At 29.2% G+C, this 17,303-nt stretch overlaps 1 protein-coding gene across 11 annotated transcripts in view; it reads left to right on the top strand.

The window, feature by feature from the left end:
* LOC114128686 (rho GTPase-activating protein 21) overlaps positions 1-16,562 on the top strand; it is a 60,837-nt gene extending 44,275 nt beyond the window's left edge. For 2 of the 11 annotated variants that reach the window (XM_050198894.1, XM_050198892.1), the window contains 15 exons: positions 2,740-2,841; positions 3,279-3,408; positions 3,705-3,797; positions 9,159-9,270; positions 9,464-9,568; positions 10,381-10,632; positions 10,946-11,236; positions 11,310-11,398; positions 11,489-11,744; positions 11,807-12,022; positions 12,107-12,421; positions 12,484-12,835; positions 12,898-13,083; positions 14,782-14,981; positions 15,045-16,562. In XM_050198894.1, coding sequence (XP_050054851.1) covers positions 2,740-2,841; positions 3,279-3,408; positions 3,705-3,797; positions 9,159-9,270; positions 9,464-9,568; positions 10,381-10,632; positions 10,946-11,236; positions 11,310-11,398; positions 11,489-11,744; positions 11,807-12,022; positions 12,107-12,421; positions 12,484-12,835; positions 12,898-13,083; positions 14,782-14,981; positions 15,045-15,695 — 3,350 coding nt within the window. In that variant the 3' untranslated portion in view covers positions 15,696-16,562. Of the gene's footprint in view, positions 1-1,118; positions 1,260-2,739; positions 2,842-3,278; positions 3,409-3,704; positions 3,798-9,158; positions 9,271-9,463; positions 9,569-10,380; positions 10,633-10,945; positions 11,237-11,309; positions 11,399-11,488; positions 11,745-11,806; positions 12,023-12,106; positions 12,422-12,483; positions 12,836-12,897; positions 13,084-13,410; positions 13,514-14,781; positions 14,982-15,044 lie in introns of those variants that run through there. The other 9 variants (XM_050198896.1, XM_050198895.1, XM_050198888.1 and 6 more) reach the window with 8 other exon arrangements.
* Positions 16,563-17,303: the final 741 nt, after the last annotated feature.

Here is a 17,303-nt window from a genome sequence, read left to right as displayed (position 1 = left end):
TTTAAGAAAATGATGCCATTGCGTTGCCTTCTCAAATTCAACTCCTAAGTCAATCGTGATAAAATAAGATGATTATTAATTCTTTTAAACTTTTCAACACCTACGCCAAGGATAAAAATAACTCGGTAGCCGGGTGCTCGTAAATAAATCGAATTTCTATTTCCCATGGAACATACGTATAGTACATAGCCGCACGTTTCAAAAAGCAAAATTAAATTTTATGTACTACAAAATAATATAATTTTTTATCATTCTTTCCGTCATCTGCCAGGAATCAATCTTGTTCGTACCGTTTAATAATGGTACATAAACCTGATTGATTATTTATAATAATAATAACTACTACGAATCCTGTTTTAATTTACATCAATATATTTCAAATATGGATATTTGATTATAGGTCACATATTTCCAAGACTTGTACAATACGTAAGAATATATATATTGTATATATTTTATACATATATGGTATAACTATATTTCGTACATTATACTGTATTGTGAGCGATAGTACCTATTTTGTTTTAGACAAAACAATTGTGAACGAAATTGTCTAAATAAAAACGTTTGAAAATCATTTTTGGTTCGACCTGCTTTCCAACGTTACGCCAGTACACAGTACATAATATATTATTTGCATTGAATTTGTTTTTTTTTTCGAGAAAAAAAGACTAAAGACATTATGCACACGTCATCTAAAAATCGGCCGTAAATCGTTTTTGTACATCGGTTGTTTTTTTTTTTTTATTTTGCCTTTATGTTTCTTGTGTTTAGTGAAGAGAAAGTTGTCACAAAATCTTAATCCCAGTTAAATGTACTTATATATATCTAGGTCCAGACGTATTATGTTTTTTGGTATACTGTGTTGGTAAAAGATATTTGCGTAGCTTAAATATATACTCAAATAGCCAAGTGAGTCATAATAATAATAATTAAAATTCGATTTGGGTTATGTCCTGTTCATGGTACATGGTTCATATGTACCTATATATGTTTACATTTTATTGTATCCATCACATAACGACATGGTCAACAAAAATTGTTGACTTTATTTATGTGATATTGTTATTATAATATAATAATATATTTTTAAATAATACGAAAATAATTGTGTGAAGAACGACGAAACCAGAAGCCGATGGAAAACGGAGCGGAAAAGTCAAAAACCCGTCGACGGAACGCGCGACCGACGCGCCTCGAGCTGCCCAAGGATAGGCCTGTCGATTTTGCCGTGCAGTCCACTGCTGGCTCCATCCAAGGTTAGACTGTTGTGTATTACACCGAAATGGAGAGTGATGATTGAGAAAAAAAATATAAAGAGAAAGAGTGAGAGAATGAGAGAGAAGATCTGACATCAATAATAATAATAATAATAAAACGAAAATGCTCCTTGTTTTCTTCTTCTTTCTATACTTGAGACTAGAGAAGCCTTAACACTTTTAATTAATTTACAATCGATTTAAACAACATGGAAACGCATATAACAGTAATCGATTAGATCCGCTGATATTCACACAGCACGTACCACGTATAATACACCATTATTATAAGATAATATACTAAAATATACTAACCACTGTATTATGTATAGTGCGTAATACGATATATACCTATTATACTATTGCGATGGGAAAGCTTATACTATAATTTTATGAGACTATAATAAAATGAAATGTATATAACGATAAAAATGATTAAAATTTCACCAAATTAACAAAATTCATTGAAGATTTATCGCAGAACTGTAGACTTCTCGACACGCGCATTATGTACGCGCGAAATAAATAATAATATCATCATAAATTCGTAATCATAGACATTTTCAGTCATTATAATATTATAGTTGTTTATATATACGTATAGCCCCTGCGGTAATATGAATTAAGTGTTAGATGTCTTTATTAAACAATTCAAATTTTCTTTTTCTTTTTTTTTTTTGACCATCATTACAAGATTTATTATAGCAATTTGTTTTCGTATATAGTGTCAGAGCAGTGGTCTAAAATCTCTTAGATGTCAATGTACACCTCGATTAGAAAGCATCAATATAATATGTAATATGTATGTATAAACAAAATCTGTATTTACAGTGTTTATACATTATCATATTACATTCTCATCCGTGTCGTCGTACACGATCATATGTTAATATTGAATTGTTTAAGAAATGAAAAAAATATTAGTACTTATATTGGTAAAATTATTAACATCTTAAACCCACCCAGAAATGCCCGTTCCGCGTATTTAAAATATCATAATATATCCATATATGTATTAATTATACTCACTGTGGACTGGTTATCATAAATTACGCTTTAAACCATATTATGTTAAACTGAAATTACACTGATTAATCGGTGCGCTTCCGCTTACCTATAGTACATTTTTTTTTTTAAACGTAATGCATACAATACTAAGCTTTTTGCTACTGCTTTAACGTGTAATACATATTATGTAGTATGTAAGTTATCATATTTTGCATGCACACAGCTACTGCAGTTGTGTAGTGTTTTCCGCAATTTGTTTTACACTTGACATCTGTACATATTATATATAGGTATACACTCTTTATACATCATTATAAATTAATAATAACACTGCTTTTCGATTCAGAGTACCGTGTAATATATATACCATACATCGAATGTATCATATTATGTACCTACCTACTATAATATACAATACTCTGTTTCTGCGTTGAATTAATGTTGACGCGGACGAATTTCTTTGTTACCGCAGTGTCTTCAGACGATACGGAAACTGTGGCCGCAGCCGTTGAGCTTCAAAAACCGTGTGAAATGATCACGTTGAGACCGACTAACTCATCGAGTCTTGATAATGGTGAGGGGAACTCTACATTTTTACCACTGTCCTTTTGAAATTCACTCTATTGAGTTTCATTGCATGATACTTTACTTCAGGGTTTTAAGGTCGAGAACTTGGATCGAATGACCAAATAAAATGTTTTGTGGTTTTTCTATAACTCGATCTCAAGAAGCGTCTGCATTGGGGTTTTCTCCAAAATCGTTATTGACGTAAATGCAGTGGGAAATTTTATGAATTTAAATTTTGTGTTAAAATTAAATTTGCTATACAAATTTTAAATTGGGTTGAATGTTGAAATCGAGTTGGAAAAACGCAAAATATAGGTTTTTAATTCACAAATCTCTGTTCAAGACCCGTGAACCTAATCTAACCTTACGCATGAAATATACATACCTAAAATTTACATAACTAATATGGTATTTAATAATAATATATACTTATGTTGTGTATAGAAGAAGAAAGGACCACCAGACGAATATCGTACCTAAAAGCGACAGCCTGGGGCGATCGTATGAGTGTTGACGACCTCACTACCACCGAATCAGAATCCGAGCCCACCTCGATAGTCGTCGCCCAACAGAAGTGAGTTATACCAATTATTATACAAATGCCTACATCAAATAATATATGTTACTTATATAACGTATTTTCGATAATATCACATAAAAGCAACACATTAAGTTCGATACACACCAATATACTAAAGGTCTTACAGTTTTTATATAATATGTATATTGTATAGTACGTATAGGTTCTTTAATTTATGTTCTTGAATTGTATTACATTTTTTTTACATTGTTGTTGCTTGCAAAACACTCAAATCGAAATACATATTATATTATATAATGATGTATAATACGTAACAATGTACTGTGCAGAGTGCAAAAAAAATGGCGCGCACCGTTATTTCCGGGTGACATACAAAGGTTACGGCGACTTTTCGAAGATGCCGCCGCAAGTTGTGACCGCGGGTTCGTCTATATTATATTGTGACTTATTCATTATATTTTTGTTTCTGTGTGCCCACTATTATAATAACTCTGTTTTTGCCGAAAATACGTTTCTCTTAGACTATTTGCAGTCTATCTATCTAATATTTAAATATGTGCATATATATTGTGTCATATACCATATAATTACAAGTAGACTCTTCATTGATATTTAAATTACTGTTTTTTATTATTCTATTGGATTGCACATATTATATAGATTTCCCTGTATATAAATAGTATTTCGGTATCAGTGTCGTCCGACCTGACCATATGTAATTTGTATTATTATTGTTTTTATTATTTATAATATTGTTGTATTGTAATATATATTAGAACGTGTTATGTGTGCGCTTGTAATAATATAATATTTGACCCGCAAACGCGAAGCGCGTAATTTTTAAAAAACCTCTAATAATATTACACAAGGTGATTCACTAATCATGTACATAATATATTAGTTTATTGTTCGTCAGCCTTTTATCCTTTAGTAGTATCAGATTAAATTCTATACTATTTTTTAGTATAATTAAAGATCATATTTTCAGATACTTGGATTTTTATACCGTTATCACCATAAATTGTGAAACAAATAATATTGCGTAACATTTATAATTATTATTAGTATTATTAATAATCTATGTAGGTACAAATTATAGTTTAAAAAATAAATGTAAAGCAATATTATAGTTTTCATTAAAAAAAAAATGGCCTTTAAGTATAATTAAAATTTCATATGTTTAATTCATTATTTAAAAATATTTTTTTAAAAATTCTTAGTAAATCACCTATGCACTTGATAATATCTTATAATCAATTTCGTAGGTATATAATTAATTTACTTTTGGACCTAACCTGTGTCTAATAGGTTTTCCTTTATTTATAAGTTGTATTGTTTATTATTGATATCTATTAAAAATATTTGCTTCAGTAATTGTACTCAAACCACAGTGGTTTTGACATATTTTATTTATTTATTTTTTTTTTACTTCCCTATTGAGTTAATTTTTTTAAATTATTTGAGTATTCCTCGCTTACCTAAAACTACTTATAGAAAAAAAATTATTAATTTTTCTTGTATAAAAGATGTACTCATGCACGAAAACATAAATAAATTAATTGGGATGACTGTATTCAGAATAATGATACTCGTTCATGTAATAAGTACTAATATGTAGGTATTAGGTGCTTATCAATTATCATATTTTTCAATACTGCATCACAGAATATTATTATAATATAATATATTCTGTGACTGCATGATTATAACAATTTATTATCATCGACCATCGTGTACGTACACGTTTTATCATTGTTAAAATGTGTTCAAGGCCACCCTTATCGAGAATTGGCCAACTAGCCGGTTGATGGAAAACAATTTTTCCCCTAATATAATTCTGTATTTCCACATGAAAACGTCTATTTTTATTCGTTATCAATGGGCTATATGTCTGTAAAAATATTTTATAATATATACGTACAGTACATATATTTTTTATATATGTGTTTCGATAAAAGATTCCAATTATATTATAATAAAAAATAAATCATCGTTTATGTTTCATTAAAAAATTAATTCTTTAGAAAACAGTTTTTTTTTTTTTAATAACAAAAACCAGCTTGTTGAAACACGATCCGATTTGTCAGTTTTGGTTCCCTCAAGTCCTCATCGACCACTATTAAATTCGTCGTAACTACAGTTTTCCAAAACTATTACGTTTCATTCGCGTCGTTTGCCATGAACACACAACATCAGACACTACTGCCGCCTTTAAAAAATCTTATTTACACAAGACATTGAATATATTTCTAGAAGAATCAAAATATCGGAACATTGTTATAAAATCTGGACAAAATGTGTTTTTTAACAATTTTATTTTGTAAAGATGACTCGTATCGCGAACAGTGGGAATTAGCCCAAGATATTGTATATTTCGGTTTTTCGTAAGTCGACGTTGATATATAATATAAATTTATATATAAAGAGAATAAAAACCATAATAGTGCCCTAGTTTTTATAAATCACGTATCGTCAAGGACTACAGTAATTAATACTCACGAGTCCTTGGGTTCTATTAGTTTTAGTGTATTTGTTATTATACGATAAATCCCATATTTGTTATTGGGCCCCTTTGACAAAAAAAAAAACGCATAATCGATTTTGTATGTTTTCAAGTCGACAAATCTAGTTTATATAACGGAATTTACATAATACACCATTATTAAAGATATTTTCCTAAACCGACTAAACTATAATAATATTCAGTATTATTTACATTTTAAATTCTGAGCGAATCAATAAATGTATTGGTTTTACAATTACATGTTGTTGTGCGTGTGTGTGTGTCTGAATCTGAACTCTGAAAACAATATTTTTATAGCTGCAGAAAAAATCTTCAAATTTTAAAATTGAAGGTTGTTTCTAGTAGCAAATTTAATGTCATTTTGAATTTTTTTGATAAAATTTCTCAGCACTTTTAAAATAAATTATAATAAAATAATTAATATTATAATATTTTCATAACACTGCAGTTTACGACTAAAACGATGATTTTGTTTAATTGTTGTACTTAACAAATAAATGTCTGTTGATACTTGAAATTTTTAAAATAGTTTTACTCTTTTTGAACTGTTTATAAACATCAGCCTCATTTTTCGGTTTTTTTTTTTTTTTTATGTTTTTTATAAACTAAATAATTGATACAAATTTTCTTAGTAAGTGGTATTAACACCAATTGAAAAAAAATGCGTTAAATTCAAATTTAATATATTCCTTAAATTTTACAATGACAAACTAAGAAGTAGGTACTTCCGAATATTAAAATCTGCTTAAGCGTAGAGACTTTTCTAAGTTTTTGAAAAATATTATATTCTAGTCTAGGACTTGTTTCTTTACGTATAGTATACCTATGCCCATAACTGTTATGAATTATTTCGTCGTTATAACATTTATCGATCCATTTAACTACCAAAATAAATATGCTATGCTTATATATTGTTAAATACTTACCCTAAGTCCCTAACCTTAACTCAAAGTTCTAAAATATAAATAATATAATACCTATGTCATTCCTAGAATTCTATCGAAAAACATTTTTTTTGTGTTTTATTAACACGCGATGTATGAAACGAGTAGTTGTGGTTGTATTCAAAACCCTTTGAATATGACCGACTTGTTATGAAACTATTATTATTTATTTATTTTTTTTTTTTTATGTTTTTTCAATATCTCGAATGCACTACTCTTCTTGGTGTAATTCGATACATTATTATTTTAACTTTTCTACGTTTGTTGTAAAAAAAACCAAAATAAATAATATATTATACGCTATTAGTAGGTATATAAACCATTATGCGCTCTTGTCACTATAGTTATGTTCTTATACTGTGCGTTTAAACTATATACAAGTCGTTTGTCACAGGCTCATTGCCAATAATTTTTTCTTACTCTGAATCTGATTTTTTCAAACTATTACTGAATTACTCGCTTCTACACTTGTATTAGTTTCTTTCGGTACGCAATGCCAAAAAAATGTTATTTTGAAAATTATATGCAATACTTTTATTGAAAAACGAAATTGAAACACAAATACATACTAATAAATGTACCATGAAAATTTTAAATTTTTTATTTGAGTCCATGAAAATAATATGAAGTACATCTAATTAAAAATAATCTTAAACCACGGTTAAAATTGAGCTACTATAAACTGTATAATATGCCATTATGATGCATATATAGGACACCTACCTGTACATACCCGCAGCGACGCGTTAAAAACTGTTGACGCGCAAATATATACCCCACCCCCAATTTTTTAATTGATGTTTAGCTATAAGCCTATAACTTATGACCTATGTCGGGCACGCGACCGAACATCATTGTGTAGTAGTGTTCGGAAGCCCGTATTATATGAATTATGTATTACTACTTTTATCATTATTTATGCATCTGTTACTTGGTTCATGAATAATAACGTATTTTTTTTCAATTTTTTGTTTTCCATTTTACATGCATGTTTTTTTTAATACATGTAAACAACGACATGCAATATAAAACGTGTACTCGCGACAGCGCTATATTTGCACCATATCAATTATAATGTTTTTCAAAGAAAACAAACATTCCCCACCAAAACCACTATTTTAATAACGAATATTAATATTTAATAATGTGTCTAACCTTTGGTGTCGCGTAATATTATACACATACGAAAAACCTAAAAAAATAAACAGAGAACTCTTCTGCACTTACAGTAGGTTTCAAATGTACCTCCATTTTTGAGTAGGTAGTTGACTGTAATACTTTATAATAATACATGTGATAAAATATAAACTATTGTTCACGAAAAACATTTCTGAGCAAAGACATTGCATGTCAGCCTCTATTTCTAAGGATATCTTAAAATGTATATTTATATTACTATTAGAGATTTATCTATATATTATAGTAATAATAATACTGTATTGTACAAATTTTTGCTGTTAACAAGACGCATGTTATATCATATATCGTTATTAACTTACAATAACCAATACCGATGACGTTAATACTGTTGATAATGGTGTGAATAATTTCTTGGCTTAAAATGAATTTAAATATTTTGAACATTTTATTGAGTCTATAAAAAGTAATAATATGCTTATACGTTATAGTGAATAGTTTTGAACTCCTACGGTTAATTTTCTTTTTTGTTTACAAATATCTAATTTCGTCAAAAATTAAACTTGAATAATGTCTAAAAAAAAATCTGCATATTATGTACTTTCAATATTTTTGAGTTTCTGTAAAAGAACAATTTATAAAGAACCTTTTACTACACTTTCCTACCTTTTAACTTGTAAAAATGTTATCAATATAAATTTAAAAAAAAATTCAAATCAACAAAAAATTTCATACATAAGAAAATGTATTTTCTTATTTTTAATAATATGCTATCTATTATATAAGTATAGTACAAATATCAAAACAAGATATATTCCTTGCAAAATCTAAAAGTTAAGAATTAACGGATGTGCATATTATATATGATACTTGGCGATATCTTCTGCACTATCCCGTGACGCTCATCAACTATAGTATGTGTGTATTATTTAATATTAATATGTAATATAATATCATATAATATTATATAATAATAATCGTGTATTCGTGTTAATTACTAGACATAATCATATAGTATGTACAGTAATTGTATAAAACAATTTTAATTGCTTTTATGAGTGTTTTTCTGACCGTATACGAAGCATATATAAATTATATTATTTAACTATAACACAAACTGTATATTATGTTTAATAATAAATAATAATATATACTTATACTAAATAATGTTTTTGTAGCAGCAGTATACTGGGAACGAAGAAAAATGGCCCACCGTTCCAGGATCTTGGAAACAGCCGCATTGTTAAAGAAGGATCGTTACTTTGCAAAGTGATTCAGATCGACGGCAAGGTAATATTGTTTTGTAAAGTATTATTATAACTAAGTGTCTACATATATTTGTTAAAATATATCATAATCGATGAGACAATAAATAAAATAAAAAAAATACACTTTTGCTCATTCAAGACGTGTATAATGTTATACAGCTGTAGTGTATATAATGTCGCATATTATATTATTATGTATTATATTGTGTTAATAGAAAGCATGCGATCGGTCGTGGAAACCGGTGTGGGCTGTTGTACGCGGACAGACGTTGTGTCTGTACAAAGAAAAACGAGAGTCTATTCCTAACATTTCGGTCGATGTAAGTATATACAAAAACCTTGATTTTTTTATTGCGGAATTCATGTTATGAATTCTTTACTTGGTAGAAGAAAACTATACACCCGCAAATCGCAATATAATAATATATATTATGTACCGTCTCCGGTGTCCGCCTCTCAGCTTCATATTATGATGTCTTGTGCGTTATATAACATAATATAATACACGTACAAAGCGATCTTTATCTTTTGATTTTTGTCTTAAGCTTTCTCAAAAATTTCGAATGTAATTGTTTACACTAGAACTTTCATAACGTCAAACAGCAGGGACACAGCTATTGAGTTTTCGGTTGTTTTTTTTTTGCGCTTCGTGCACACGCGTCGTCCGAATAATATATTACATTATTATGTACCCAGCTGCCCATGACAATAGGGGCACGTGCCCGTCATAGACCCTCCACATCCGCGATCTGACCGCCGACCAGTAACATTTTACGTTCAAACGTTGAGCAGTTGCATCGTGGTTTACAGTACATTTTCGTATAGCGCACGACTTAATTATTATTTTACACTGCGCTGTTTCCGAAACTAAAAAATGAATCGATTCTGTTCTCCTGATCGACGTCTTAGGTATTCTTGTATGCCCATGTGGTTCCGGGCGTCAAAACATCCACGACTAAAACGGTGGTCGTCTACCGGTTCTTGGGTATGTCCATATTATTCCCATTGAATTTCATTACGTTCTACTACTGTAAAGGAATATAAAAAAAGGAACTAAAACAAAAAAATAAAATGTTTTCTATAAAGGTACATTTGATTTTTTTTTCTATTTCTTCTTTCTTTCTTTTTTTAGACACCCGCAACGCTAGAAAAGACGGACGACGTGAACATGTCCTGCGATCGTATCAATCTGAGAACGTCTACTACAGACGTAGCTCACGACTACACCAAGAGGAAGCACGTGATGCGACTTTGCTCCAGCGTCGCCGACATGGGGTGCACTGAACTACTGCTTCAAGCCGACGACACTTCGTCCATGGTGCGTTGGTTGAAAGCATTGCAGGAACAAGCCCTCGAGGCACAGGCACCTCTATCCGCAGAAGAAGTAAGTGGATTTTATTATGTACCTGCAATGCAGTGTCATCCATGCCAATCTTACTGGTTGTTAAATAATTACAAAATAATGGTTTTTATTTTTATTTTATTTTTTTATTGTATACTTTTATTGAAATTGGCAGTGTTTAAATTGCACATATACTAGTAAATACGTTTCAAGCGTATAGTTTCCGATGCTAACTTTGGTTAGGTAGGTCCCTATACTAATACCTATACTACCAAATACCAATTCACATCTAATATTTAAAATACTAGTGACTTACAAGTATACTGAAATTAACCAAATTGGTTTTGTTTTTCAGTGCTTGAGCATCTCTCCTGGCAATACTAAGGGCATACGTAAGTTAGGTGCGTTCAGAAACCGTTCACCCACCGGCGATTCTCCTATCACTAAGACACGGAAACCCGACCGCAGCCCGTGCCAAGGATCACAACCGCAATCTCCCAAATCTACCAACACATGGAAAAATCGAATGGCCAAGCAATTAAAGAAAATACAACAAGGATCGGGATCGCCGGTATCACCGATTATGCCCACACTACCACCACCGCCGGGTACTGCAATCGGCATACCTTTGGAACTTTGCCCGCCGGTAAGATATTTTTTTTCCAACCATACTCTTAAAAATTTTATTATACATTTCTAATAATTGTTCTTTTTTATAGTCGACGCAATCTGAGTATGTTCCTTTAATAGTAGAAGTATGCACATCTATAGTTGAAGACAAAGGGTTGGATATCATAGGCATTTACAGGTATGTAATATTTTTTTTTTTTTTTAATTTAATTTAAATAGACATCTTTTATTATTTAATTATCATATTTTATTATGTCTTGACTTTTAGAGTACCTGGTAATACAGCTGCTATTACTTCACTAACAGAAGCGGTCAACACTGGTGGTATGGAAACTCCAGATATGGCCATTAAACTTCTACAACGAGATCCCCGGTGGACAGATGTGAATGTAATTTCTAGCCTATTAAAATCGTTCTTTAGGCGACTTCCTGATGCACTATTAACAACTGAAATGTATCCACATTTCATTGAGGCTGATAAAATTGATGATCCTGTTCAACGAATGGTGAAACTACGAGAACTGGTATGTAAAAAGGTTTGTTTACATTTTACAACAAAAATTAGTCATTTTTATTTTTGCTGTAGGTTCATAAACTACCAGACCACCATTTTGAGACTTTAAGATATTTGCTGATGCACCTTAAGAAAATTGTGCAACATAGTGGGGTCAACAAAATGGAAGCACGCAACTTAGCTATTGTGTTTGGTCCTACCCTAGTTCATTCTGCTGATGATAACATGGTAACTATGGTCACAGATATGAGTCATCAGTGCCGCATTGTGGAATCGCTAATACTACAAGTAATATCATAGATTATGAATTATTATTGTTATTATTTTCCATTTGAGACAATTATTTTATTTGTTTTTCTTTTTTTACTACAGGCTGATTGGTGTTTTGGAAATGGCGATGTGGTAGATCTTACAGCATCCATACCTGAAAATTGTGGACAAGTTCCAGAAATTGAACAATCTGCTCCAAATCAAAATCTTTTGGATAACATTAACAAAGTTTCTGGTAATCAGTACACACCATTTATGGCCAAAGATCTTGTGACCAATATTGTTGCTGCAGCTAATCGTAAAATGCATCGAGCTACTGGCAAAAATTCAAATGTATCGCGAAAGTCTCGTACCAATGTAACCAATAATATAGTTCCTCATATTAGTATACCACCAAGTGCAACTGATATTAAACAAGTATGAAAATTAAATAATACATTTTATAAAACTATCAATAATGCTTGATTTTTCCATTGTAGGATGTGTCTAACAAAGATAAAGTGAACAGCTCAAAAGCCAGTTCAGAGACAGTTTCAAGTACTAGTCTTAATGAATCTGAAGACAGTCTTGAACATCTAACAAATAATCAAGGTTCAGAAGATCAAAGTTTAGATTCAACACCACAAAATACCGATGGTGCTCCTCCTATTAAGACTTATGTCAATTTAGCTGAAACTACTCAAGAAAGAATACGACGATTTGAACAGGAAACAAAAGCAATGCTTCAAAGAGAAATAAATAGAGGTCAAAGAAGAAGAGAGTATTTTGGACTTGACGAACCTGTTACACAACCTAACGAAGCCTTAATGCTAGCTAAAGATTATTCTCCAGGTAAATGTTTTTTAGTAATATTTGATAATCATTTTGTTAATTTTATAATTTTTTACCATAAGTCATGGTCAAAGTATCCAAAGGAGCAACTAATGGGACTATTGAACAATCAAATGACTCAGACTTAAAGAATAATCAGAAACGATTAAAAACGAGTACTGAGAGTGCTGATGAATGGTCAGTAGATTCACTCAGTGATGGCTTAAGAATATCCAGTGAACGCCCTATAAGTCATGCGTCAGATGAAGGTAAATATTAATTTTTATTAAATCAGTATTAAAGAGTTCGCAATAGTAATTATAATGATGCAATTGATGTTAAAGATTAGTAGTTTCCATATTGCATATAATAATATAAAATCTATATTTTAAATTTTTATTCTATTACTAAAATATGTTAATAAGAGTAAAATGGCAATAATTATAGTTCTTAAATTATGATATAAAAAAAATGTTATGCTTTGTATATACTGTAATGGTTTTACTATTGCGTAATCTTAAATTAATTTACCGATCGTGTGCACTGCACGTCCGGCTCATTCATTTTTGTTTGAGATTCATTAGCAAAATTTACAGCAAATGGTAACATACACCAACACTTAAGTAACAAACGACAAGGATGGGTTTTTGGCACGTCCCTTAACCAGTATCCGCATTACTACTACTACCAACCTGAAAGGTTCTTATACATTTAGCTCAAAAGACTTTTGATCAATTAACATGGTTTTGCTTTTTTTCCTACTAATTTTCTGCTTCTATTTACTTGCTATATTTCAAAAATCACTTAATTTTGCTATTATTTATGATTTATTGATTTACCAATTATTGGTACTTTTAGATAGGCCTTTACATTTCTTTAATTCTAAAAATTAGGGCTAATATAATATATAAATAGTCACATCAAAAAATGTATATATTATACCAATGGCTAGAAAAATAAACTAATTTTGTTAAATTCACTTCTCATTTTTGTTTCTCTTTAACTGAATTCACAATCTACGTTAAATCCCATTAAACAAATAAGATAAAAATATATATTAAAATGTAAACATAATTTAAGATTAATTTATTAAACAAAAATTACAAGAATGGAAGTATCTATCCAATAGTAAAACTCTCCTATCTATATATAATTATCTAGCCTAAGTATGATCACTTCTATTAAAAAATGTATAATATAAACATTATTTTAATCCTTATCGAAATCTATAAATAATAAATTTAATCAAATGATTATTACAATCAAAATATAATTGAAATCTTTAGGGTTTATATTGAAATAAAATTTGCATAAAATACCTTTAAAATGAATTCACTATCAACTGTTAAATTAGCTAACTACATCTCATGAAAAAGTTTAATTTATTAAGTTAAAAGTTATTTTAAATAAATAAATAAAAGTTAAGTAATTTTATTTTATTTTAATTTATAATGTCTAGTTTTGAGTAATGGTGTGTATTGTGTTTGAATTCATGACTTAATAACTTATTATTTATATTCATTCTATTTTTTACCATTAAATGGTTCTTATTTTTTTATATAAGTACCAAGTGGTTATTGTAAATTTTAATTATATGTTGACTGTATAAAAAAAATTGGTTTTATTTTTATTTTTACGCATTAATAAATCAGCTTATAACTATTTTTAGGGTTAATTTTAATTTTTTTATTTAGTTTATTTTCTAACTTTTGGGTGTGTATCAAAAAAAAATTGTTCACTTTTTTTTTAATTTAATAGTTTATGGGTTTGATATTAATTTTAACTATAATAATAATGGCTAACAAATAATTTTTTCAGTGTTATGTATAATTGTTTTAACTGTGTGTTACCATAATGTTGTAGAATATCTAACATTGTAATTGAATGGTTTATTAAACATGATATGTATTAAACTTAAGCATTATTATTTGTGTTGCATAACAAAAGTTTTATATTTGATTTTCCAGGAGGGGATTTATTGGTGAGCCTGACTTCCGCCTTTGACAAAAAACTTAAATCTCTTTCAATACCCAGCGACTCTGTAGATGTTGAAGAAAAACAGCCAGTGGCTAATTCAAATGATGAACATACAGATGTGCAGACTTACAGAGACCCAAGTTTACATAGATCTTTGGAAAGGCGCAGCCAGCATATAACTGAAAAACATGTATGTTGATGTTAAAGATTATTGTGATAACTTGATTATAATTTTTATTATTATTTATTACAGGAAATTGAAACCATGAAAGATTCAACTAGTGAATCGATGAAAGATACTTCAAAAACTGATAATTTTGAGTGTCTTCAAGACATTAACGCCGTCCCAAATGTGCGTCTGCGTCGTTCCGAATCATTGAAACAAAAAGAAAACCGTCCAGACTATGGGAATCATGTAAAACTACGCCGCTGTGAGTCCCTTAATAAACATGAAAGATATATTTCTAAATACACAAAGTTTGAGGCAATGATGCTGACAAAAAACGGTGACGCTTCCAAACACCGGCGATCTGACTCCCTTACCAAGATGGAGAAGACCGAGTGCAACATGAACAAGCGAAAACAAGGATTGTCTAGACGCTGTAGTTCATTGCGCGATAAGGAAGCGCGCCAAAAACGTAAAAACGGTGTTACAACTGATCGCAGTATCAAGAGGCGGCATACGGTGGGTGGTACAAAGGACTTTGATAAAATCACATGGTTGGACAATAAGGAAAGAGAAGAATTAGAGAAAAGCTGTAAAGATAGAAGAACCAGTTCACCAGACTTGAGTTGGGCTCGTGTTGTGGATGGAATAAAAGAAAGAGGTATTAGACCTAGAAGCATGGCCGACCCAAATTTTGTGTCTAAACTGTTGAATGTACCTCTTGAATCACACGTTTGACAGTAATTGTATTTTCTTTAAAAATTGTTTTGATCTCATTTGTCCTATCGCTTAAATGTGCTCATATCCCCCTCCCCCATGTTTTCATCATTCAAAACTTGTGCTCATCCCTATCATTTCTAGGTTGTCAATTACCTTATTATGCTTTAAAAGTTTGGTATGTTTTTAAATATCAACATTGTTTTATAATCTTGATAATAAAAGTATAATTTTTTTTTAAGTATTAAATATATATTTAAAATTTCTTGACAATATTGTTTTGATGAAATAAAAACGGTGCAATAAAATTGTGACTACATTGAGGTAGAAATATTGTAAAAAAAGTACTATTATATTTAATTTTTTTTTTCACTTTTTTTATTATTTTGTCACATTACCACTGACATACATATACATATTATATTTAATGAATTTTTATTTCAGTAATTATTCTTAAAAATTAATTTTCACAGTAACTATCACATTATTTATTTTAATTTTAGTACACGGATAATATACCGAGCATTTAAATTTTATATTAATTTAATTTAAGCAAAAACAACTGTTATTAATGTAAATAATCTTAAATATTTATTTATGTATCATTAAAGTATACTGGTTACTGTTTTTTTTTTTTTTTTTTTGTAAAAAAAATGGTGCGTTTTATGTTTTTATATATATTTTTTTTTGTTTTCTCTTTTTTTTTTCAAATTTGTAAAGCGTTTTTATATAATATACGTAAAAGCAACAAAAATTACTTATATTTGAAATGTCACTAAATTATACCAATATAATTTTATATATTATATATATTGTTTTTATGTGTAAGTTTTAATAATTAAGAGTTCCACTAAAACAAAATAAAGTGTTGGATAATACATTTTTAAATGAGTTTATTATTATTTATTTTTTACCTGTGTTCAACTATATATACTTATATTGTATTTCAAATCTACTCTTAAACTTAGTCACTTTTCCAGTCAATTTATTAATGTTCTCTATATTATTCTATAATAGGGTTTCTAGTATTTGAAATCACCAAACCAGGACAATTTTGAATATTTGAAAAACCTTTTTATTTTTGAATAAGTTTATTTTAATATATAATTATTAATTATAAAGTTTTTTTACTTATTTACTTAATTTTTTTACTTAATTCATAATAATTATTGATAAGTAAATACTAAAAAAAAATTTTTTTCATTTGATTGAATTTTTTCTTTAGAAAATATTTTCTTAATTTTGTCTTTGAATTCACTACAAATTAATCTTAAATTCAATTTGCCATCATTTGCATGTATTGTATTTTCATTTATACCCTGCCCTTTCATGTGACCAAATATTATTATATAACTCTTTTTAACTGAACCAACTTATCTACGCTTAATGTTTTTGTCTTAATTTTTAATTCATGTTATTGTCCATACTTCAACTCTTTGAAAAATTAAGCAATAAGATAATAACAAATTATAATTGTTCCCATAATAATTATTTTTCTAGCTCTAATAACTGAGACAAAATGAATGACAGACTAAGACACTATAGTATGAAACCAGAAAGCATAGCAACCTTAGTCCTTAATGTATAGGTAATATATCATTAGGATTTATATGCAATAATATTAATTAA

The sequence above is a fragment of the Aphis gossypii genome, chromosome 2 (assembly GCF_020184175.1).
Source record: "Aphis gossypii isolate Hap1 chromosome 2, ASM2018417v2, whole genome shotgun sequence".
Taxonomy (NCBI): Eukaryota; Metazoa; Arthropoda; class Insecta; order Hemiptera; family Aphididae; genus Aphis; species Aphis gossypii.
This window is presented reverse-complemented; position numbering and strand designations above follow the sequence as displayed.